The 23,173-nt window shown below is 53.8% G+C and overlaps 3 protein-coding genes across 4 annotated transcripts; all 3 read right to left on the bottom strand.

The window, feature by feature from the left end:
- Positions 1-1,165: 1,165 nt before the first annotated feature.
- BLCAP (BLCAP apoptosis inducing factor) lies at positions 1,166-8,738 on the bottom strand. Of its 2 annotated transcripts, XM_065754326.1 has the most exons (3): positions 8,714-8,738; positions 8,555-8,609; positions 1,166-2,457 (listed from the first exon to the last, which is right to left on the bottom strand). In XM_065754326.1, the coding sequence occupies exon 3, from the start codon at positions 2,387-2,389 to the stop codon at positions 2,126-2,128; it is 264 nt and encodes an 87-aa protein (XP_065610398.1). In that variant the 5' UTR covers positions 2,390-2,457; positions 8,555-8,609; positions 8,714-8,738; the 3' UTR covers positions 1,166-2,125. The 2 variants fall into 2 exon arrangements, with proteins under 2 accessions (XP_065610398.1, XP_065610396.1); XM_065754324.1 differs by lacking the exon at positions 8,714-8,738 and having other exon boundaries at positions 8,555-8,661.
- An 815-nt stretch (positions 8,739-9,553) lies between these two features.
- On the bottom strand, positions 9,554-15,283 carry PIGT (phosphatidylinositol glycan anchor biosynthesis class T). The gene is made up of 12 exons (XM_065754130.1): positions 15,100-15,283; positions 14,733-14,910; positions 13,804-13,931; positions 12,674-12,774; positions 12,455-12,541; positions 12,059-12,146; positions 11,886-11,983; positions 11,499-11,664; positions 11,194-11,394; positions 10,563-10,728; positions 10,346-10,429; positions 9,554-10,038 (listed from the first exon to the last, which is right to left on the bottom strand). The coding sequence occupies exons 1-12, from the start codon at positions 15,281-15,283 to the stop codon at positions 9,786-9,788; spliced, it is 1,734 nt and encodes a 577-aa protein (XP_065610202.1). The 3' UTR covers positions 9,554-9,785.
- A 1,164-nt stretch (positions 15,284-16,447) lies between these two features.
- On the bottom strand, positions 16,448-22,841 carry DBNDD2 (dysbindin domain containing 2). The gene is made up of 4 exons (XM_065754631.1): positions 22,744-22,841; positions 18,349-18,504; positions 17,759-17,902; positions 16,448-17,037 (listed from the first exon to the last, which is right to left on the bottom strand). Exons 1-4 carry the CDS (start codon positions 22,784-22,786, stop codon positions 16,832-16,834), a joined length of 549 nt encoding a protein of 182 aa, XP_065610703.1. The 5' UTR covers positions 22,787-22,841; the 3' UTR covers positions 16,448-16,831.
- Between the last annotated feature and the right edge of the window lie 332 nt (positions 22,842-23,173).

Here is a 23,173-nt window from a genome sequence, read left to right on the forward strand (position 1 = left end):
CGCTCCACGAAGGCTTTGTGCACATCAAAGGGCTCATAAGTGCGACTGGGGCGGGAGCGCCTCGAGAAGCACGCTTCTTAGCGCCAGGTCGAGATCTCTGCTGTCGCCCCTGTCCCCCTTTTGAAGTGCCACATTCCCCACGCCAGGCCTCGCACCTGGAGCCACGTCCTGGCTCAGGCTGATGGGTGTAGGCAGGGCTTGCTCTCACCCCAACTGTCTGGCTTCGTGGCTAGGATTTATTTAAATTGCGGCTTGGTTAGTTAGCAACTAAGACGAGCTCTTAAAAGAGATGAGCGCGTTTGGCTTAAATAAAACAATCCTTCCAGCTTAAATAAACAGAACTTGAAAGCTGCTCCGAGTGCTCCAACTGCACGGCTGGTTCCTTTCCCTCCTGTAACTGCTGAGAGCTGCAGGGCTTCCCCTCAGCCTGATGGTGCTTCTCAATGCACAAACACTTGGTACGCCTTGGATGCTTTCCAGCCCAGACTGGGCCAGGAGTGAGGGCAGAGGTTGGTTTTGGTCCCAGCAGGGCACCGTGCAGAGCTGTGGCAGGGCAGGGCTGACACGACGCAGCGCTGGGCAGCGTGGGATGGGCTCACAGTGCGTGTGTCTGCAGGGAACGCTTCCCCGCTGCCGTGGGGGTCAGCAGGCTTGCAGCTCTGGGCTGTGGCTCCTTAAGCTGTAAGGAAAGGAGAGGACTCTTGTCATGGGGTGCAGCCAGGAGCTTCCTGCTGGGCCAGGTTAAGCAGTGAGTCAGCGCTGGGCTCTGCCCCCTGCTACACGCTGTGGCATTACTGAGCTGCAGTGCCGCTGGGCTAAGGCATCTGTGACCAACAGCGGCCGCATCAGGGCGGGCAGCAGTCCGTAGACCAAAGTTTATAAAGCTTTATTAAACGCTTTGAACAGCTGTGCAATGAACAAACAATACTCTAGAAGTTTTACAGTTTCATAGCCTGAATTTCCCTGGGACAGCAGCAGCCACTGCTGTGCTCAAACTGAGACCAAAGATGAACAGATGGCAAATGAGGGAACCCTCTGACGTGGCAGCCAATGCTCTGTGCTCACCTCTGCAGCTTGTCACAAGCAAGCTGCTGCCCCGGGGAAGGCTCAGTAAGAGCCTCTGCTACGGAGAGCAGTGTGTGCAGGATGAAGCTCTGCACACCTACCACCACCCAGGGGAGCCAGGGAGAGGCCCGAGGAGGACCCGGTGCTTCCATCACCAAGCCATAGCATCAGCACCTTCTGCCACCCTCAGCCTGAGATCAGTCATTGAAAGTCATTTGTCCATCACTGCTTCATGCCGTGCCTCCTCCTCAGGGTCTCCTCCCACCCTGCCCACGCAGACTTCTGGGCCACTGTTAATCTTCCTTGGGCGAGGTTCACAGTGATTCTGCAAACCCCACATCTTGTCACAGTCAATAATTCAGCAAACCCTGGAGATCTGGCGGGGAAGAGGCAGTCTGTGCTGCCTGTGAGGCTTTATAAAAGCAGCAGCACAACTCAGGCTTTCAGGCTATGATGCTGGAGCATTAGTAGTTCAGAAAGCACTTGGGCAGTGCACACATCTCTTTGGCAGGCTGAGCAGGAGGAGATGACTCAACTGCCTCTGGCTCCAGCAGCTTTTGGCCAAGTGCATCTGAGAGCTGTAGAGCTGCCCCTCCATCAGCAAGGTGGGAAGGCTGGCTCCCCACAAACAGAAGGATGGAGAGGATCCTGGAGCTACTTGAGCAGAAGCAGTGTTAGACCACCGTGGCCAACAAGGGAGTGACACACAACTCCACCACCGTGCAACAGTCAGACAGAGGGCAACAGCTCTTTCCTCCACCAGATCTCAGGTAGGAGGGCTGGTGTCCATTCCCAGTGATATGGGAAGGAAAAAAAGATTTCTGCTCGTAAAAAAGCAGGAGGCGCTGCCAGAGTTCACACAGTAAACAAGTCAAATTTCACAGAGTGGGAGGGCTGGTCAGAAACTGACCACTCTAGTCCACACACACACTTCAGGAAACAGGCTGTTTTTACTTCAATCACATGCCTAACACACCCCTGCCCTCCTCCATAGACCCCCCTCCCCCCTTTTTAAAAGCAAAACCAGAGCTGTCAGCAAACTGGAAAATTAAATAGTTTCCTAGGTGCCCACTACACTGGGATCGTGAGCTGATTCTGGCAACTGGGATCCTGTGCAGTGATACAAGAAGCAGTTCCCCCAGCAGCTGTAGCAGATGAGGAACAGAGCTGCCAAGAAGACCAAGGCACAAATCGTGCAAGGTTTCCGTTCCAGGAGGAAACTGAGCAGGTAGAAGCCCATGAACATCGAGTGACTGAACCACAGTGCTGGGTTAAGGGGCTTGGGGATGAGCAGGACAGGCAGCAACCACTGAAGGCAGTACATGGTGTCTGGCTGGCAGGGCGTTAGCAGCTGGGTGCTCCTGTCTCCAGCAGCTCCTCAGGTGGGCTGTCCTGGAAGGGAGAAGTTGAAAAGACAGTCAAGAACACTCAGCAAACACACTGACAGGAGCTCTTCTACACCTCACCCGTTCCCAAGCACTTTATGCTGATGCTTCAGCTCCTAGTACTAAACTCTGGTGTGTCTCAGAGCTGATGGAAACTCTGCTTGCTGAAGCCCACTGCTGGGGATGTGATTCTCTACAGCTACACAGTATATCCCTTTGTGCTCTGTTTCTTAGGCTTTTACCCTGGTGAACAGTTGATGCTTTTCTTTAGCATAGTGCAGGAATAGAAAGGTGGAAGGGGTGACAACAGAAAAGAAAACAAGCTGCAGCCCTTCCTACACATGTATTTATCTGAGGCTGCCCAAAGGCTAAAAGTGATGGAAAAGCAGGCAGCTGAGGGACAGAACTCATAGGTGGTACAAAGGAAGGAAAAAATGGCAGGTTTGGTGCTTAGCCACGCTTATAGGAAGTGTTAAGGACACGAACTGCTTCCTCCTCAGGCACTGACCCGTTCTGACACCTTCCAGCAAAACAGCAAAAGAAAAAAATAATCTAGATATGTAGCTGCCCAGGAAAGCCCTGCCAGCATCTGTGCTGCAAAACAAAGGGGAGGACAGTCCCTGCTTAAGGGATTTATAATCCTTGCCAATCAGCTCAAGTCAGATAAGACAAAGTATGCAAATGAATCAGAGAGGACAATCTCAAAATGGCAATTTTCTTAAGTGCAGTAAACACAGGATTTCCTCACTTGGATTATTATAAACCCTTGTGGAAACAGAAAGCTTCAAGGGCTGGTAACCAGGGATGGCAGCACTCCAGAAGTCCAGGAAATACGCTTCTATCTTTAGCAACTACATCGACTACACTGCACTGTTTTGGTTTTTATTTCTAAGCAATTCAGTTCAAACATATTCTTTCAAGAATTTTAGAGGGCTTTAGAGATATTAAAATACCCTAAGAACTGTTGAAAGAGGATGAAAGAACAGAGTCCAGCAGTCTAGGATAGCAGCATTAAACACTAGAAGATACAGATACTCTTGGGGAAAATAACAGACAAGATTTCCTTCTGTTTATGATGGAAGGAAAGAATGAGAACAGGGTATGTGCAGACACCTAGCTTACTACCCTAGAAAGGAAAAACTATACAAGGGGGAGTGTTGAAAGAGAGTGGAGCTTGGGAAGTGGCTCTTCTCTGTTATCCTATGGCAGGTCATGGTGACGTGCAGCCAACTGAACGAAGCAGCTGTGAGGCAAGGCAGAGAAGGAAAGGCAAGAGGAAAGCCACAGCCTTGCTCCAGCCATGCAGACCCTGGTCACAATAAGCTTTTTTTCTAGCAATCCTTTTATCTGAAAATATTCAGCTGAGCAGTACTGTCAGAAGGATGAAGGGCTGAGCTGAGCCTGTTTGGATTAGAGCTGGGGGGTGTGGGAAGGTTAGAAGGATGAAAGAGTGAGAAAGTAAACAAACAGTGCATTCCTCTGGCTCCTGTTGGCAGAAGAAGGGATCTCCTGGCAAAGGGAGAGGGAATGAGGGAAAGCACAGAAGAGCCAAGAGAAAACCACATATGATTCTCTTCCAAACCCCCACTGAGGTCAGACCAGTGTCTTCCAGCTTAGTGAGCTCCTTGGTACCAGCCAGCTCTGGTGTCAGGAGCAGGAAGCATGCTGCCATCCACTGTGTACCTAGCAGCAGGATCTATTTTAATGTTAGTGAAAAAGAGTGCAGGCCAAAATCTCCAGGGCAAACAGATTAAGAGTGTTTGGGGGAAGTATGTAGTGCTGGCTGTCCTGCAAGAGAGTGTTCTCCTGCAGAGAGGACAGCTGGGATTCAATTAGGCAGCCACAGGAACAGGGAAGAAGTTAGTTACTTTACACTGCAATATGGCTAAAGTAAAGTTGAAGGAATAAAATCTCAGTGCTGGTCCTATCTTATGCAGCTCATCTCCTCACATCTTCGAGGGCAAGTCTAGTCCCATGCCAGTTTTCCTCATCTGTGAATTGGGAGCAAGGATTACTCATTCCATAGCAGAACATGCTGTCTGCTGTCCTCTGTGATCAGTTAGCTGCTTCTGGAGGAAAAAGTACTGCTGAATCATCAGGTAACTTCTTAACTGGGAATTATTCAGAGAAAAGATTTAATGGAGATTTGGACAGGTAGGCGAACCCCCACTACCCCATCTTTTCCATCCTGTCCTGCTTAGGCTGAGACCACACTGCCTTGAATACAACTAAGCTGTACTAAATCAACAATCTCCAGTCATCCCTCTGAGCATTCTCTCCTTAGATTCCCATGGTCTCTTTCCCAAGGGCCTTGAACACACTGCAAACTGCAACATAAACATCACTTCTGCTAAATCCAGACCTGAAATCACATCAGTGTGGATGCTGTTGCTGGACATGTGCTGCAGTCTTCAGGTCACCCATTCTTAAAAGTTTCGTTTTGAGTGCCTACAGACAACTGCTTTGGGTTTTCTAAAGTTAAGAAACTTTTTCTAAAGTAAAGAAACAGGTAAGAAAACCAACCTAGAAGAGGCATCTGTCAGAAGAGAATGAGCTCTAGAATCTCCTAGGACTTAAGTTATAAATATCTCGTGTTAACAATATCATGTATAGCTACTGAGGTGCTGGCTCCCAAACTTCACAAGTGACTTCAGTTAAAGAGGGTAACCAAAATGTAAGATGTAGCTGCATTTAACTCCATGGTCTGGCCTCCTCACACTGGCAGACTTCCTACAGACACGGGTCTCAGACCAGGTTAAACAATTGTAAATACTGGTACTTCCTGGAAGAGCCAACTCTGCAGAATAATGAAACACTTTGTAGTGTCTTTTTGTACCATGAAGTTTTATGTAAATGCCCTTCAATCTGCAGAACTCCTACACTTCTGACAAATGCAGATGTTTGAACAGGTAGTTCTCTGTTTGTAGTCAGGTTTGCTCTTACTTTCCTGTGCCTCTTAACTATATGCTGGTTAAAGGCTGAAAAAACACTGTCTATGTGATCCCACAGCTGATCCTAGATAAGGTAACTGCTACTTGAAACTTTCACACCCCTGTATTCCTCGTGGGATTTTCCACAATTAAGACACATACTTCTCCCCACTCTTCAGTGCAGTCCTTTATGGTGCTGGCAGTGGGATAAAGCTCTCTTTCCAAGCTAACAATCCTCATCCTGCTGAGGGTTTCCTGCCTCTCATTGTCAGCTCTTTACTGAACAGGTTAGTATCACTCTCCTTAGTGCCCAGGATAGGAAGTCCCTTCTTGAAGCTGTAACAGCATGCAGATTATGCGGATCTGCCTAGATCCTCAAGCAACAGTCTGCTGGTGAAACTTGCAAATGAGACATTCCCTACCTCTCTTTGTCCCCTCCTCATGATCCAAGCAAAAGATTACTGCTCCCAGAACAAATAATTACCTGTCATCCCACAGCATTTCTACCAGCTCCCTGTTTCTCAGCAGCGCCCTGCTTTCCCTCAACCAGTTGCTCTTGTTTTCCCCTGCCTGTGTGACTCATCTCATTCTTTAGCAGTCTGCTGTCCTGCTATCCTCAGGAGTGCTCAAGTCATCTGACTTGGCCGCCACTGAGTTTACCATCAGTTCCTCTTCACACACCACCTCAGGCTCCTCAGCAGCAATCAGAGCCACACCAACTTGCTTCAGCCCCCTCGGCAGCACAGCACGTGATGCTCCTGCTGCTCTCCCCATGGCCAGCACTCTGGGCTCCCCTCTGATCTCCAGGTGCTGCTGCAGCCTCCTCCCTACCTGCTCCAGCAGTGTGGGGAAGTTCCCTGCACACTTCATTAGTAAGCAAACACTGACGCTTTTTCACATGCCTATTAATCAGTTTCCACTGCGTCCAGAGTCCTTCCTTCTCTCATCCTCCCTCTCTCCCAAGACCATTCAAATCCAGCAGCTCCTGTTGGCATGTTTATAGGGAGGACTTTCAGATTCCTATGCAAGTGTACTGGCACACCTTTCCCACCCAGAAAGAAAAACAAAGCTTTAATTAGGACAAGTCAGAGGCGAGTAGCCCAGCACGAGTCTAGTGTTTTGCAGTGGATCATTTACTTTCTGTATTAAATCCATGGGGGGAGCTTAGTACCCTACAAGCTGATCCAGCAACTGTGAGGCTGAGAGGTGTTGATACCCAGCAAGTTTTACACACATCGCTCTTTCTCAAGAACATCTTAATTCCTTAAACAGTTCATTTACCCCTCTCCCAGGAGCTCATGTTCCTGCTTGGGAGCTAAAAGCCACATGTCTAGATAAAAATCTCCCAAGTTAAAGTGTGTGTATACTTAAAAGCAAGCCTCAGGGTTGTGTACCGAGTTTGTTGTGCATAATGCTCACCTATAGCAGAGTTTGCTTAAAACAGTTCAAATCCAGAACCTTGCTGCAGCCATGCAACCTTAAGTTATATGTGTGGGCAGAGCTCCCTGCTGCCAGCATGTGCTTAAAACCAACTCTCAAATACTATGCAGTCTGTCCAAAACAGCTGCTAAACACACAGTATCCAAAGCACCAGGGGGAGAGAGGTGAAAGAGCTGTCAAGTGACTACTCCTAAATTTATTTTCAGCTAAGAAAAACAACAGTAGTGTAGCTTTCCAGTTATTCATCCTATCTCGTAAAAGCAGACATACAGAACAACCAAGAACCATAACTGTTCAAACTTTTAAGATCTATCTGTAGTATCAGAGATTTCATGTCAGCTTTTATTCTAGTAATTCCAACTGTTTTTCTGTGGGTTTTTGGAATTGTTTTTTGTTTTCTTTCTAGTTTATCTGCCAGTATGACTCAGCTGGAAAAAGTGAGCTTTCCATTTCTGGCAAAAGCCTTACGCCATTCTTTGATAAGTTCAGGGAACACTCAGTGGAGACTCAGAAATGGCGCAATATAACTGCACAGGCTTTCCAAAAGAGCAGCAAATCCTTGATAAATCAAGCCTCAGGGGTTACAAAGTGTTCTGGTTTCTCAAGCTAGAGACAATTCAAAGCAATTCTCCTTTCATGGAAAGACACTTGTTACCGTTTCCAGGGCCGCCCTCAGAGCTTTGTTACTCTACTGCAGAATGGATCAGCGTGCAGTCACTGCACTGACCGTTCTGCTTGGACAGCAGCACTATTAAAGCCAACAAAGGGCTGATAAACCTCTGGACATGAGAGAGAGGGCAGCAAGACTGTTTCTCAAAGCGGGAAATCAGAAGAGCAGAACCTTAAGTCAGTTAGCTCTATGGTAGAAACAAGTATCAACAACAGCCAAGTACTGCTATTTTCCTTTGTACTAATTTAATTATCATTGGTCGTTATTTTCTATCTCCTTGGCCTTTACTTAACTGCCAACAATCATTTATTCCAAGTTCCCAAAGATCATTACTGTTCATTTGGATCACCTCAGTACTTTTTGTGTCTCTGGTATCATGATGTGTACTTACAGCCTGACGGGTCAGACTTCTCCATAGCAAATAAGGCAAAACCAGAGTGGGCTCTGGGGAGCTGTGACACACAGGTTAGAAAGACAGAAGCTATTCCCCTGGGACAGCACTTGCACAATTGGTTACGTTTTGGCGTCAGACTCATGAAGAGTTCCGTGTAGTGAGCTGCATTTGGGAGCTTCAGGTGTCACACTGCTAAGATGTGGTACTTAGTGAGGTGGTAGGTTGGACTGGATGCTCTGGGAGGTCTTCTCCAACGCTGGTGATTGTACAACTGCGTTCTAGCCTACGATCGCATCGTACCGCGCTCAGGACACGGCGAGCAGCGCTCCTACCCCACAACTTATTGTCCCGTCTCCTTGGGGCTGGCTCGCAGCGTCCCGCCGGAGGGCACGGGGCCGGGTGGCCTCTACGTGCGGTGGACGGCAGGGCTGGGGGCTGCTGGGGGCTGCCCGAGCCGTGAGGGACGGCTGAGAGCGGGGCTGAGAAGGGAGCGGCGGGGGAAGCGAAGGGCAGCGCCGATGGCCACAAGCTCAACGCGCGGCTGCGGCCCGAGGCCGCCGCGGTCACGGTGCTCCCCGCCACCCCTCCCGCCCTCGGACGGCCGCTTCCGGCGCCGCGCTCCGCCGGCAGCGCCTCCCCTCCCCCACACGGGGCCCGAGCCCGTACTCACGGCGCGGTGCCGCCGCCTCACGCCGCCATCCCGGGCCGCCTCCACACGCCGCGCCCTGCGGAGGGACAGAAGGGGAGAGGCGGCTTCAGATCCGCGCCGCCGCCGCCGCCGCCGCCGCCGCCCGCCCAAGGGCCCACTCCTCCCTCCCTCCCCGCCTACCCCGGCCCGGCCCCGCCGCCCCGGAACAGCTCCGCCGCGGGCCGCGCTCACGCGGCGGCGGAGGCACAACGCCTGCTCCGTCAGGCGGCGCCGCGCGGAGCGTGCACTGCGCATGCGCGGCGGATGGACGGTTGAACAGAGAGCACTGCGCGTGAGCAGAGAGCGCTGCGCATGCGCGGCGGATGGACGGTTGAACAGAGAGCACTGCGCGTGAGCAGAGAGCGCTGCGCATGCGCGGCGAGTGGACGAGCGAACGGAGGACACTGCGCATGCGCTGTGTTGTCACACGCGCGCATGGCTCCCGCGGTTGAGCTGAGCCGCTGCGCGTCCGTGAGAGGTACATTGGCGTTGTACCGCAGATCTTGTGCTTTGATAGAGGTACTTTCCTAAGCCGTGCTGCAGCACCTGTCCTGCTGCAGGGTGCCAACGGCGGTCAAGCTGAAGCGTGCGCTGTGCTGCTGGGCGCTGCAGACTGGGGGGAGCAGAGAGGTATTGTGTGCTGCAGCACTGGGGGAGCGGTTCAAAATCCACCAAGTGATGCTCTCGATGCTCTGAGATGGGAAGGAAGCCCTCGGGGTGAAGGAGGGGACAAGCAGGCAGTTTGTTTGCTTGCAAAGTGGCTCAGCTGTGCTGCAGGACGGAAGGAGGGCACTGAAATGTGGCACTGTGGCAGAGCAGGTGGCACCACCTCCAATAACTATGCTGCTCCACAGCCTCTCTGCATCTGCTCCCGCTGAATGCAGCACTGTGCTACAGCCCCAGCACATCTGGGGCTCCCTCTGCCTGTGGTGTCAAGAAATGAACCCAATGAGGAGCAGCACAAAGGTACAAAACAGCTCAAGTTTACTTTCAGCACAATTCCCAGCACATAAGTTACCCTTCTCCTGAACAGAATACTTAACACATTTCCCAACCCTGTACAAGTGCAGTTCAGTAGTTAATCAGCTTAGAGCAGCTTCCCACCTTAATTACAGAAACGATCCCTCACCTTGTAGGACCCAGGAGAGGGATGCAGGCAGCAAAGGCAGGAGGCAGCAGGGCTCTGCTCCTCCCAGGGCTCTGCCCCGGGCTCTCAGATGGGCGGCACTCCCCTGAGCCTGCGGATGATGTTGGCCAGCTGCTTGGCCAGCCCTCCACGGCTGGGCTCCTCCACGTGGAATGTCCTAGTTAGCAGGTTGTAGAAGGAGCCGTAGCACACTGCCACCACGGTGCACGTCAGGCAAATGACATTGTAGGGCATGCTGAAATCTGGTGTTGGCAAATTCACCAGCAGTGTCTCCGTGTACAGGCGCAAAAAATAGCTGGAGCCATCAGAGGAAGGAAGCCTGAAAAGGAGAAGTGGAAGAGTCAGCCTGCACAACACAGACTTCGTGCTGTCCAGCCCTGGGGCTGTGTGGCTCTCGAGGTGCTTGCAGCCCCTAGAGTCAGGCTCTCCCCAGGACCTCTGAATCCCATAGGAGATCACAGAAGAGGCTGTGGGGACCTACGCCGGCAGTTGCTTCTTGTAGTTGCCTCCCTCACAAACACCCTCCAGGACCTGTGAGGTTTCGTAGGCTGGTGAAGCTCAGATGAGATGACAGCTGCAGCAGGCCTGCAGCACACTCCCTCTCCCCAGCAGAAAGGCACACTCACAGCGACATGAAGAGTGGGCTCTCCTCCACATCCACATCCTTCATTGCAATGACACTGGGCACCAGGGCACTAAGTACAGATGAACTAACAAGACAAAAGATAAATTGTTGTCAGCCCTGCCAGTAAAGAGAACAAAGTTCTTCCCACCCTCAGAGACCCAGGCAGCAAGTGCTACTCATAGCCCAGAAAGGAACACAGAGCTGAGAGATGTCTTTACCTGACGTAGAAGCCATGATTAGGGTCAGGTGTGTACTCTGTCCATTTCATTAAGGCCCTCTCAAACTGGATTGTAATCTTGGTAGCGGAATTGGCTGGAAGCTGAATCAGCATTTCCAGGAGGTGAGGTCGTTTCCGGTCCTGGGCTGGCTGGTAGTGAATATAACCTAGCCCCAAAGACATCCATCAGTGATATAGGGGGAGGGGGAGGTGCATGGCCAGCCTCACACTGCTCAGAGATCTCCACAAGGTGGGTAATTTTGCTTCCCCTGTTCTGGGAAGGGTTTTTCTGGGCAAGTGAAGATGCACAGGTAACAAAAAGCATGTGTTAAAGCTCAATCTGGCTAGTCTTCAGCAGTGATGACCCATGAAAGTCAATGTTGAAAAAATAAAGGTAATAATGTAAAATAGGATCCAGTCAACAATTTTAAATTAAGATTCCTTTACTGCCCAAATCAATTTGCTTTGGTTCAGCATCCTACTGGATTATGAAACACCATCCATGTGACTCATTTCTCAGGCCTACTCCCCAGTTATTGCTGGGTCCAAGGGAGGGAACTAAACTATCTCTGGAATGTGCTGCTTACGCCAAGGGATTCATATGGCATATGCTGCCAGAAAGGTCTACTTACTTGGCTTGTTTTCTTTCCCCTTAGTTATGATAGTCAGAGTGTGCACATAAAGTCGCAGATACCATGGCACAGTCTCCAGCAGGATCACAGGGAAAGCACGGTACGGGTGAGTGTTGTAGATGAGGGTGATGATTTCTCCAGTCTGCAGCCCGTATCCACTTACATAGCGCTGAGCGTGCAGTATGGGTGTTGACAGTTCTGCTGCATAAAGGAAAAGGAAAGAGGAATGAGAGGCTGATGACAGGTGCTTTGGGGCCTGGAGCCCTGGCCAGCAGTGCAGAGGGGATAACATTGTGATCACTCACAGCTGTCTTCAGGCCGCTTCCACTTCAGTTGCACGTTGAGGCTACGAGATGTATTGAAGAGTACTGGGCTGAGCAAGTCATAGACTGCATAGGTTGTCTTGTCTCCTTGGACAATTGCTTCGTGTACAGATGTTGGCGTGGGGGTCACTTCCAGTAACTCTTTTTCCTGAGAAAGCAAGTGGACCACGAAAAGAAAAGTGCCCCTTGAAATAAATCGCAGTGCTGGGCAAAGCCTCACTCAGAAGTAGCCAGCCCTGAGCTTTCCCACCCAACGACAAGTTCAGCATGCTTGCTGACCCTTGCACCCAGTCCCCGATGCAAGAAACAAGGATTCTCCAATGCCTCTGAAGTGAGACAGTAGGGTGCTCCCTCATCCATGGCTCTTACCTTGTTCTTAGGAGAGATGTCAACGTAAACTTTGCTCTCTGATGCCAGAGGACACGCATCAGTAAGGGTGCGAGAGAACATCTTAAACAGGGACCAATCTGTGGGAGGCAAAGCCAGTGACAGGTGGCATGAGGTGGGCTGTAGGAAGCACAGCACAGTGGTGCTAAGCTTACCTTTCTTTCCTTGGCCACTGGTAAAGCTGTCAAAGACCACAGTGAGGGTCTGCCTGAGCTCCCAGGAAACAGCCAGGCAGGAAGCATCCTGTGGAAGAGACAGCTCTGATCACACCTTCTGGAAAGGAAGGAATTTGAACTATAGAAGGACAGTAAGAGTCCCATCAGGACACACATGGCACCAGAAAAACAGTGTGAGATACTGCAGGGGAGATGGGCAAAATCGTGTCATGCAGAGTCACAGCAAGACTACTGGTTTTCCCTTGGGGGTGACAGAGCTGCCTAAACTTAGCACTGGGAAAAGCTTCCGTAGAGCACTGAACTGCCACCCTGCTCTGCCCAGCTGCTGGAACAAGGAAAGAGGAAAAGGAAGGAGCCACTGAGCTTGATGCTTACCCGGCAGATGGGGCGGATGTGCACTGCCTGTGAGTGGTAGCTGCTGTGGAACAACCTCTCAGCCTTGAGCAGCACAGCCAGGCCAGCCTGCAAGGGGAAGAGGAAAAACTCAGTCTGTGGCCTGCTCTCTGCAAGGCTTTGAGAATTCCTTGTCCACATTACCGGACTGCACCTAGCTCCACACAGTGTAGCCCAATGCAGCAGCAAATTCACCACTACCTTTGAGCCACATGGCAGCAGCTTCTTCCAAGGTGTGAGGTTCTCTGTGCAGACCACCTCCCTGGGCAGGACAGCATATCGCAGGAAACGGTGATCTGTCCCTGTGGAGAGTGGAAGAGGAGAGTTAACAGTCTGGGACTGTTTAGCCTGGAGAAGTAGAGAGCAAAAATGTCTCCCTCAGGCCTTCACAACTCCCTGAAAGGAGTGCGGGGGGGACGGCCTCTTCTGCCATGGAACAGCAATAGGACAAGAGAAAATGGCCTCGAGTTGTGCTAGGGGAGGTTCAGATTGGTTATTAGGAAGAATTTCTTTTCTGAAGGAGTGATGAGGTATTGGAACAGGTTGCACTGGGAAGTGGTGGAGTCCCCATCTCTGAGGTGTTTAAGGAAAGTGTAACTGTAGTACTTAGAGACACAGTTTAGTGGGCAGTATCAGTGGTAGGTGGACAGTTGGACCAGATGATCTCAGAGGTCTTTTCCAACCTTAATGTTTCAATGGTTCTACTGCAGAAGCAGTTCCATTCTCTAGTGTACCCCAGAGCCCAGCACTCTCTGAATGTGTTTAAAATGCCACAATGTCCATCAGGAATAGATGCTACTTATTCACAGCAACTTGGAAAGATTAAGTAAGCAAACCTCTTTGCAGATTTCTTTTCAGAGTGCCTTAAATCTCACAGTTCACACTGGGTGCTTTCTAAAACACTTTTCAGAGATAGTTCAAGACTTGCAAGCATCTGCCATATATTTCTAGTGTGTTTCCTCTGCACAAACATAAGCTTCAATAGTAGGGAGAGGAAATGCTTCAGGCAGGTTAACAATCCCCACTGTACATGTCTGTATTCAGCTGTTGGAGTAAGGTTAGCTGACAGGAAACTGTGGGAACACTTGTTCTCCTGAGCAAGCTAGCACAGCACCAGGCTCTCTGGTATTTGCTCATGGACACAGGATTTCCCTTTCTAGGGATATCTCATCACAGTGACATCAACTCAGGAAAAAACACTGCTAGTGCAGAAGTCCTCGCAGGACCTGTACCCAGCTGCCCCAGAGTGGCACAGGGGTAGTAGAACTAAGGCTAGGGACATGAGCCAGAGCACAAAGCCAGCCCTTTGGACATGCATGGGTCAGGCTCACCATTGGCTACACCCAGGGGTTTGAAGGACGCTGTTGGGGTGACTGTGTTGGTGGAGTCAATGAAGTTGAGAGAAGCACAGAATATTCCTGAGAGGATGTTACTCAGTTCTTTCCAGGCTTTGTCAACACTGCGTGAGAACAGACACCAAAGATTACTCATTAGCTTGGAGCCTCAGAATAACAGGTGTAATTCAGTAACATTCAGTAACATACTGCAGTGACCACACTGGCTCTCAGGAGCTTTCAGGTTGTTGGTCACTCACTTTCCAGCCCTACCAGTGCTTTGTTCTAACACACAAGATCTGGGTGTTTAGTTCAAGGGCAGTCCCTGGGCTGGGAGTGGGTGATATGCAAGGAGACAAGCTGAGGGAGCAGGGAGCAAGTGGTGGTGTGTGGATGGGGCACCCTCAGACAGCTTTCAGTGGGCTGGCAGGGCTGGGGGCAGGACAGAGAGAGTTCTGCGAACCCACACTGAGCTGCTGGAGCCAAGCTAGAGAGAATGTGTGACAGGGAATGGTGGCAGATAGTGTATGGGAGTCAAAGGAAGTGACTCATGGGTGAGAGCTTGGGTGTAACCCTGCCACCACAGCCAAAGCTCTGTCATCACACAGACAAGAGGGAATTGTCCCTTGAATGAAAAAGAGCCTTCTCTCTCTGCACCACTCTGCCGTTCAGACTGAGCACAGGTCCACTCTGCTTCTCCTTATAGCCACTCCTCTCTTATAGGCCCTTCACTCCAGCTGATGACAAACTCTTTCTAGCTGAAGGTGAGCCGCAGCAAGCAGGGCCTTTGAGGAGAGAAGGCTATGGGTGGGATGGACACCATGCTGCAGGGACACATGTGCTGCCCTCCCCTGCCAGCTGCAGCCCTGCAGCCCACCCGACCCAGGCTACGCTCCCATAGGTGCAGTGTTGCTGGAAGTACGTACTCAGGGACAGTATCCTGGAACCAGACCCAGAGCTCAGCGCCAGTAGGGGCCGCCAGGGACGGCTGCCCCCAGCTCTGGGTACTCCAGTAGCCCTGCGTGAGAGCAAGGTGCAGCTCCCTCACGCCGTGTGCCGCCACCAGCTGCCCCAGCGCCTTCGGGAAGAGCCTGTAGTGAGAGACTGCGGGGCCGTGAGTGCCGTGACGTCATCGCCCCTGTAATCGCACCCCCGTTCCCGTGCCACCACGCCCGACGGCAGCAGCACCAAGCGCCCCTCGACCCCGTGTGACGTCACCACGTCACGTGTCACGTCGCACGCCCTCCCGCGTGACGTCACGCCCGCATCTCCGACGTCACCGCGCCGCCCTACCTGCCCCCTGCTGCAGGTCGGCGTCCCAGCGCGTGCGGAACTGGAAAACGGCGGCCACGTCCCCCACGGGCAGCGGCCGCAGCAGCAGCTCCTCCCGCAGCACGCCCCGCGGAGCCCCCCGCCCCAGCCCCAGCCCCAGCCCCAGCCCCGCCGCCAGCAGCAGCGCCAGCCCCGCCGCCTGCATGGCCGCCCGCCCCGCCCATCCACTTCCGCTTCCGGTGTCTCCACGGGGTCGCGTGTGGGTCGGTGCGGTGCAGTCGTGTCGTGCGTGGCCGGGACAGGGCAGTGAGCTGGTGCCGGCTCCAGCAGCGAGAGCATCCGTATGGCCCCCGCGGCAGGAGACACGGTTCTCCTCTGAAAGGTTTCCTTGCTCCTGCCGTGCGTGGGCTCTGCGAGTACAATCCTCCACGCCCAGGGCTGCCCTCTCGTCCCAGCCCTGTCCTCAGAATACCCCTCCACTTTCTCTTCTCCCTCTCTCCCTGTGGTGTGGCTGTTCTGCAGGCAGTGGATTCCTTTGGGTGTTGGCACATCCGGCTGCACACTGCTCACACCTGCTAATCTCAGGAGGAAGGCTGCACTGTGACGGTGTTGGGACCGGGCTGTGATGGAGCTCCTCGTGCCCAGAGATGCAGTGCTTGCTGTGCAGGGCTGCCTGCCTGCAGAGTGGCAGGAACTTTCCCCTGGGGAATAACTGAGTACACAGCGTTCTCAAGTCTGTGTTGCTTCTCTCCAGTCTCTTTCCCTCATGGGGTGACTGTGGCTCTGCTGACGCAGCTGGGGCAGTGACAGTGCTTTCCTGGCTTGCAGCTGCTCATAGAGGTGGTAGGCCCTGCTTGTCCTGGCTCACGGGAAGCCAGTGAGGCAAGCTGCAACAGGGCTCCACTGCAATGGCTCCTCTTGCACTCCTCCAAAGCAGCCTCCAGCCAGGATGGCACTCCTGTACTGTGCTGGAGGGGCAACAGCAGCTGATGCTGTGTGTACTGATGGACTAAGTCAGCCAGTTTGCATGGGAAATCATCCCGGTAGTTACAGGTCACTGGCAGACCTCTTGAGGTCAGCTGTGCCATGCTGTAGCCTCTGTCTGCTTCCCTCAGACGCAGTACTGCACGGTGACCTGCCCATCAACACACAACCTGCTTTGCAGAGCAAGCAGAGGTCTGTACTGCCTGTTTCCTGCATGCATGACTTCTCCCTGTGTTGGAGCTGGGATGTGTAGCAGGAGAACTGCATTAGTTTGCTCCCAAGTTGCACTCCCAGCGCACTAGTTTTATACCTCTTTTCCTCCCGCAGTCCTCACATAACCTTCACACCAGTGCTGTTATCTCCCAATAACACACACACCCACTGCTTGGTTAGATAGGAGTGTTATTTCTCTGTACGTCTTAGTTAAATGCTTGCCTGGATGGGATGCTTGTCAGTGGGATCATGGGAGCTGGGATCACAGGGGATGGTTTCTGGGAATGGTGGGGCTGTGGGATGCTGAGAGTCTGGGGGGAATGAAGCAAGGAGTGTTAGCAGCAAAGCCTGAAGAGTTAATTTTGGGAGCCTACAATACCCCTTTGCTTCTCCCTTGGATGCCAGGAGAACCTGCAGAAGGAGAGGAGGAGAAAACCATTTCTCCTCTCCTGCAAGGCAGCAGTTCAGGATGGAGTTTACTGAGTGCCAGCAGCTTTCCTTCCTCCATGCTGGCAGGTCCATCCAGAAGAGGCTGGGAGCAGGGCAGAGCTGGCTGCTAGCTTCTTGCTAGCTCTTTAGGACTGTCCTCCTGCAGGTCCTCCTCATCTGACTGCACGACAGGGGTCTCAGCCCCCTCCTCACTGGTGTCCAGGCTGTTGGGATCCGTGGAGACAGAGGACGTGGAGGAAATGCGTGACTTGGTCTCAGCTGCATTGGGCACTTGCAGGGTGATTTCCTCTTGGCACTGGCTGGCATCTGCTCCTGGAGATGAGAGAGGTAAGAGAAGGAAAAAAATAGGCTTCTGGAGGCTTCTTCCCCCCAGAACTTAAAGATAGCCCCCCAGCACACACACATTATTCCTCTGTAGGCTATATTTTCTCCTTCACCCCACTTCGAGGTGCAGTGGGAGCTGTGTGGCTGCTGTAGCTGCTCCCCATCTCACCCCCCCTAGCTTGGCTCCAGGCTGTGCCTTGCATTCCTTCCCAATTTTGGTAGCAGAGCCTTCCCCGTCCCGTGTGAAGCACGGCTCAGAGCCATGCTGTGTGAGGCCATCAGCTGCAGTCACAGGATGTGCTGGGGAGATGTCTGCCTTGGCCCTGGTGACTCGCTGCAGTATATGTGCGTAGGTAGGAAGATGTTGGCATGCGGGGCTTTCCCTGTGGGACTTAAACCCAACTCTGCTGCTGGTTCATAGAGCTGTCTGTGCCAGGTCTCTCCTATCTTCTGCAGTGCAATATATTCACAGGGTCTACACCTCTGGGCTGTGGAGGTGGATAGTGGCATGGAACAGCCCAGGGTGAGGTCTTGCCAATCTTTCAGTCCCCAGTGACTGTCTTTGTATGGAGAATACGTGCATATGTACATATGTACACAGAGCACTGGGACAGGTCAGGGTGGACAGGGCTGAAGAAGAAGCTGGTGGAGATACTGCAGGCAGGAAGAGCTCCCAGTCTCAACCACAAAGGGCTCACACTGCTCATACCTGTCAGGGGCCCAGAAACGCTGCTCTCTTCTGTCCCACAGGCCAGAAACACATCCACAGTGTCCTGGTCTGACAGGTCCATCATGTCCATCTGCTCCAGCACGTCCACATTCACCTCCATGGAGGAAATGCTCCCCAAGGGGGCTGCAGAGACAGAGGTCAGCAAAAAGGTGAGTGCTAGTGTCAGGCAAAGGGCACCAATAGCCTGTCTGGCCCATGGACTTCAGAAAGAACCCCAAAGTGGGAGGCCAGCCTTGCAGTGGAGAACCAAATTGTCCCTGCTGGTAAGAGGTCCACGTGAGAATCACGTTTGCTTAAAACATCCCCTGGAAAACCCTGTTGTCACTACAGTCCCTGCTCCAGATCCAAACTGCTGTCTGGAGGAGCCAGTGACTATGCTGGCAGCCAGCCTGGGTACCCCAGTTCAGGGCCTTTGTTCAGTGGAGTGAGTAATCTGGATGCACACCCACACACAGCATGTGTGGCCCTGTATCCGTGTGGGACATGCATGTCTCCAGCTGCCTTTAAACTGGGGACATCCCACCATCTCTAACCTGTGCCTGAAGCACACCACTGCCCACAGCACTTACGTCTCCGATGCTCCAGCTGCAGGTGAGACACAGGGAAGAAGAAATCCACTTCATGCTGGAAAACCTCCTCAAAGAACTTCTGTCTCTCCCGTAGTTTCAACTGCTGCTGCTGCTGCATCTGCTCTGCATCCAGGCTGCGCTGCCCTGGCTCCATGTCTGGGGAGGAAGGTGAGGAGGGTCAGGCCAGGCTGACAAGCCCTTCTGCCCGTGCCTGCTCGCTCAGCACTGCTGTGCCCTGCGGGGGTGATTGTCTCTGCTCTGCTTTGCTGGTGCACATTGATCTGGTCACCATGAATGGATGTTACATGCTCAAGTGGCAGTGCCACCAGCACTTGCTGTGCTGGAGCCTCGCCTCTCACTTCTGAGTGTTGGGAAGCCAGGAGCAAGTATGCTGCTTTCACTGCTGCTGAAGTAAATTATCATGGGGTAAAGGGTGTTGATGTGAGATCAGTCATCTCAAGCACATGCTTAAAATTCATCTTTCTTGCTAAACCAGTATTGTCTGCAAACACTAACATGCAGGGGAAACTCCCTGGGACAAGAATCCAATGTTAGTGCTCCAGGCTTCCTGGGCTGAGGAATGCATGAGGAATAAAAGGCATTAGCAGCCTTGTCACCCCTGCACACGCTCACCCCCACTGCCACCCCCGCTGCCACTGCTGCCACCATAAATACAGCCACGCCCACACTCACAGGCTCCCCGACTCACATCCTCTACTTGCACAGCCAGCTTGGCTTCTCCCTGCACAAACATTTTCATTCCTGTAATTCCTCACGCAGTTCAGCACCGGTGCCTGTGTCCCTGGCTCACACAGAGTGAAGAAGCCCTTGGGCAGTTGTTGAAGGAAAGGAGCAGGGAGTTGTTGCTGCATCCCAGGACCTGGTACATGCCTTTCGGGTTGGGTACCCACGATGGCAAGGACCCAAATGCCACAGATGAGCCATGGCCAGTGGCCCTGCCTGTTCCCAGGCTGGTGTTTGACCTCAGTTGTTCCAGATTTCCTCCCTGCAGCTCTTGGCCCAGCCAGCACAAGGAAAATGTGATTACTGGAGCAGGCAGTGCAGTAACTAAGGAAACCAAACAAACATCCCCTGCTCTGTCTGAGCACAGCCCAAACTCCTCGGGGTGGGGTGAAGGGAACCAAGCAGCAGGCAGCACCCAGCATCCCCTCCCTGTCTGGCAGCAACACTTAGTGGCACAGGACCCAGACTGGAGAGAGGTGGTGGGCCTGGTGTGCTGTTCTGGGGATAAATGTCACATCATCTCAGAACTCTTTTAGGGCTTCTGTGCCTTGTGTATGCCATTCTCCAGTGCATCATCAGAACCACGTTCTGCCTGCAGCACAGAGCACTCGGGTCTGGTCACCACAAGCTTTCTGGAAGCAGCTATGGTTCTCAGCAAGGCAATGCCCAGGGCAGCAATCCTGGCTGCCTGAAGGGGCCTTTGCTTTGCTGTGTCAGACCTGACACCCATACAAGTGCAGAGCCCAGGCTGACAGCTGTGATGGCAAAAGCACAGTTCAGGTTAAGCTTTCATAGCTGCAGCCCAGTGCTGCTGCTCCAAGGAGCACAATGGAGGTTTTTGCCTTGCCACCTGCAGTAGGACTAAGCAAAGAGCAAGGGAGACAGGGACAAGGAATGGAGTGGCTGACCATGGCACTAATTACAGAGCTGATCCTACACAGCTGTTGGAGCCCGCCCTGTCCTGTCTCTGCCAAGCACAGCCAGCCCAGCTGTGCCCCATCTGTAGCAGACAGCCTGGGATGGGGAAGCCCATCACGCTGCTGCAGGGGGCTTGGACTGTGCTGGCTTTATACTTGGCAGAAAGAGGTAATCCCTCACCTGTCCACCTCACTGCTTTATTTCAGGCTCCCAGTTTGCAGGTATGGACCAGCTCTCTGCACAGCATCTTCCCAAAGGTACCCTCATTTCAAGGTAAGATGGAGGGTTCCTAAATCCTCCTGCAGTGCAAATACAACATGAACCAAATGCCAGCAGGTGCTGCCTGTAGTGCCGTGAGCTTGGCTGATCCCTGCCGCTCACCTTCTCACCCCAGCACGTGACTCATACATGGGACAAGGGCGCAGTGGGGACAGCCAGGACAGGTGCTGGTGGCAGCATTCCTGTGGTGCACAGGGAAGGCACGCCGGGATTTCTCTCGTGGGAAGAATGAGCAGGACCTGTTTCTTTATGAACTTGTTTTCGAGCTCTCGCTGGGGTGCTGGGCACGAGCACTGAGCTGCTATTATGTACACAGCACGGCAGCTGCGCCGCTCAGCCCTGCCTGACCCGTGACCGCGGTGAGAGTCGGGGACGGATCCTTCCCCACCTCCCAGGGCTCTTCTGGGCACGCGGGGAGCAAACAGCCCCACTGGTGTAGCTGCTCCTCGGCAACCCTGGCTGGAGACATAAAGGAGAGCAGCGTTCCGTGCTGCTGCCCTTCCCCATGTGACGGCCGGTCATGCTCCCGGGGCTGTCAGCGTGGGGATTGTCTCATCCCGCTGGCATGTTCCCACCCGTTCACACGCACAATGCGGCCCCTGTGCTCCGCGGGGGGTTTGTCAGTACCTGCTGGTGGCCTGGCTTTCATTACCATTGTCATGGTTATTACTACAGCCCCTCAGCGAAGAGACCAGAGGCTTATCTGCATGCACAGCCATGCCCTCCCCGATGGCTGAACCGGGAGCACCCCGCTGCACGCAGATCCTTCCGGCTCTCACGGCTCGCTGGGCTGCGGGAGGGATGGGACAGCTCCTGGGATGCTGCTGGCAGCTCCTGGGATGCTGCTGGCATGGGGTGAGGTCCGAGGGAGCAGCGGCTGAGAGGTGGGAGGTTGGGAGCAGAGCACGCTGCCATTGCCTGGCTGCGTTTTGCATTTCTCCTCGCAGGATCTCAGTACCAACCCTCCCCCCCCCATACCCCCGGTGTGGTGAATAGAAGGGGGTGTATTTCGGGCTAGGAGAAGGCTTGTTAGTAGAGGCACAAGGCCAAAAGGGGGTGGGGACAGCCTTTTCTTCAGCTCTTCAGTTCCTCACAGAAATTTCTAAGGAGCTGAGATTATTTTTTTAAGTGGGGGAAAAAAAGGAGCGGTGGGGAGTTCAGATGAGGGGTCACGCCAAGCACAGGCCAGTTCCCAGTTCCCTACAGAACAAAGGAGTGGGAGCAGCCTGGCTCAGCTCCCTCAGCCCTTCTTCCTGCACTTGCCCAGGACCAAACCCTGACCCTGCACCCCCAAAGAGGTCTGGGACACCCCCAGCTGCCCGGTGTGCAGGACACAGGGGGACTGGAGCAGGGAGGATGCAGCTCCTTGGCTGCCTTGGTATCCTCCAGGACACCCTGCAGAGATCATGGGCCTTTTCTCATCAGCCCTGCCCCAGCAGAAACACAGCAGGGCAAGGGTGAGTCCCAAGGGCTCTGTGCTCTATCAGCCTTGGGAGAAGCAGCCGGAGGGGAAAGCTGGGATTGCTGTGGGTAAGCGTGCAGGGTCAGGCACGTGGAGATGGGACACTCGGACACTGTGGCCGCCTGAGTGTGAATTGCCTGCACAGTCCCTTCTTAGTCAGCTTTCCTGACCTCGTGTTACAGCAAAGCAAAAAATAACCACTGCCTTGGTAAGAGGAAATGCAGCACAAGAGCACGAGGGAAGCGGTGGTTTTGGCAGAGCCGTTTGCTGGGAAAAGCGACGGGGGATGAGACGGGGAGGACACGGCACTCCATAACCCCTCCTCCATAACCCCTCTGTGCGGCGGTTTCATCGCCTGCACTCCTCCAAGCCATCTCCAAATCCCCTGCGTCTCAGCACTAAAAATATCCTCGCCGCCCAGAGCTCTTCTCCCCAGCAGAGGCAGTGTCATAAGACCCTGCTATTTACGGGGCCCTGATTCAATTCCTGCGGCCGCGGGAGGATGAAGGCTCCGGGAGGGCAGCACGGTGTGCGGGCAGCGGGCAGGGGCACGGCTCCAACGCCTTTGTGTGTGCTTTGCTCTGCTCGCTCTCTTCTCCCCTTCAACCCTGCTGGTGCGGGGGCACCTGGTGCGCCGGGGGGGGGGGGGGGGGGGATTAGGGACAGCCACCCCTGCTCCAGTCCTTTGGCCAACAGGTCACTGAGCAAAACTGCTGCCCAAGCAGGTGCCCCCACTGCGCATCCCCATCTTGGGGCTTTCCACTTCCAAAAGAGCTGGATGAGCAGGCTGGAGCAGTGGGGCGAGCCAGGATTTGGAGCGGTAGGGCTTCGGGGAAGGGGGGGGAGGGGGGGGGTGAAAGGTGGGGAACATCGCAGCTTGACAAGCAGCCCCGACAGCACCTTGCACGGCAGCGGGGAGGGGTCCCACCCTCCCGATCCCACTCCCCCTCCCTCCGAGCGCTCCCCCGCGCTCCGCCTCGCCCAGCACTCACCGGGCAGCCGCCGGCTGCGGCTCCGAGCCCCGGCGCCCGACATACGGCGGCGGCTGCTGAGCCCGGGCCGGCTTCAGCGCGGGGCCGCCGCTCGCCCATGGCCGCGCTGCGGGGCGGTGCTCGGTGCTGCGGGGCGGTGCCAGCGAACGGGCGGTGCGCGGGGCTCGGGGCTGTGAGTGGGTGCCGGAGCGCGGCGGGGTCTTTGCGGGTCCGGTTCCCGTGCGGAGCCCCCGTTGCAAGGGCCGAGGATGCGCGCTGTGCCCTCTGCGTCCTTTTATAATGCATAGTTGTTTTCCGTTTTAATCTGGCTGAACGGAATCGCTAGGCGTTGTTTGCATCCTTCTGTTGCTTTTGCTGTCTGCCCCGCTTGCTGAAGCTGGGCTGAGCTGGGGACCTGTTGCCCGTGCTTCCCACAGCTGCCGGTGTCACC

This window comes from Cyrtonyx montezumae, unplaced genomic scaffold (assembly GCF_038088225.1).
Source record: "Cyrtonyx montezumae isolate F1298 unplaced genomic scaffold, pur_monq_1.0 scaffold_9, whole genome shotgun sequence".
Taxonomy (NCBI): Eukaryota; Metazoa; Chordata; class Aves; order Galliformes; family Odontophoridae; genus Cyrtonyx; species Cyrtonyx montezumae.

Coding starts and splice junctions, on each gene's coding strand:
- BLCAP (XM_065754326.1), bottom strand. CDS start 2,389: ATGTACTGCCTTCAGTGGTTGCTGCCTGTCCTGCTCATCCCCAAGCCC.
- PIGT (XM_065754130.1), bottom strand. CDS start 15,283: ATGCAGGCGGCGGGGCTGGCGCTGCTGCTGGCGGCGGGGCTGGGGCTG. Junction 14,911..15,099: donor CGACCTGCAGCAGGGGGCAG/GTAGGGCGGCGC, acceptor ACGGCCCCGCAG/TCTCTCACTACAGGCTCTTC. Junction 10,039..10,345: donor AGCCCACTCTTCATGTCGCT/GTGAGTGTGCCT, acceptor TCTCCTTTTCAG/GCTTCCTTCCTCTGATGGCT.
- DBNDD2 (XM_065754631.1), bottom strand. CDS start 22,786: ATGTCGGGCGCCGGGGCTCGGAGCCGCAGCCGGCGGCTGCCCG. Junction 17,903..18,348: donor GCAGCTGGAGCATCGGAGAC/GTAAGTGCTGTG, acceptor CTGTCTCTGCAG/CCCCCTTGGGGAGCATTTCC. Junction 17,038..17,758: donor CGTTTCTGGGCCCCTGACAG/GTATGAGCAGTG, acceptor TCTCATCTCCAG/GAGCAGATGCCAGCCAGTGC.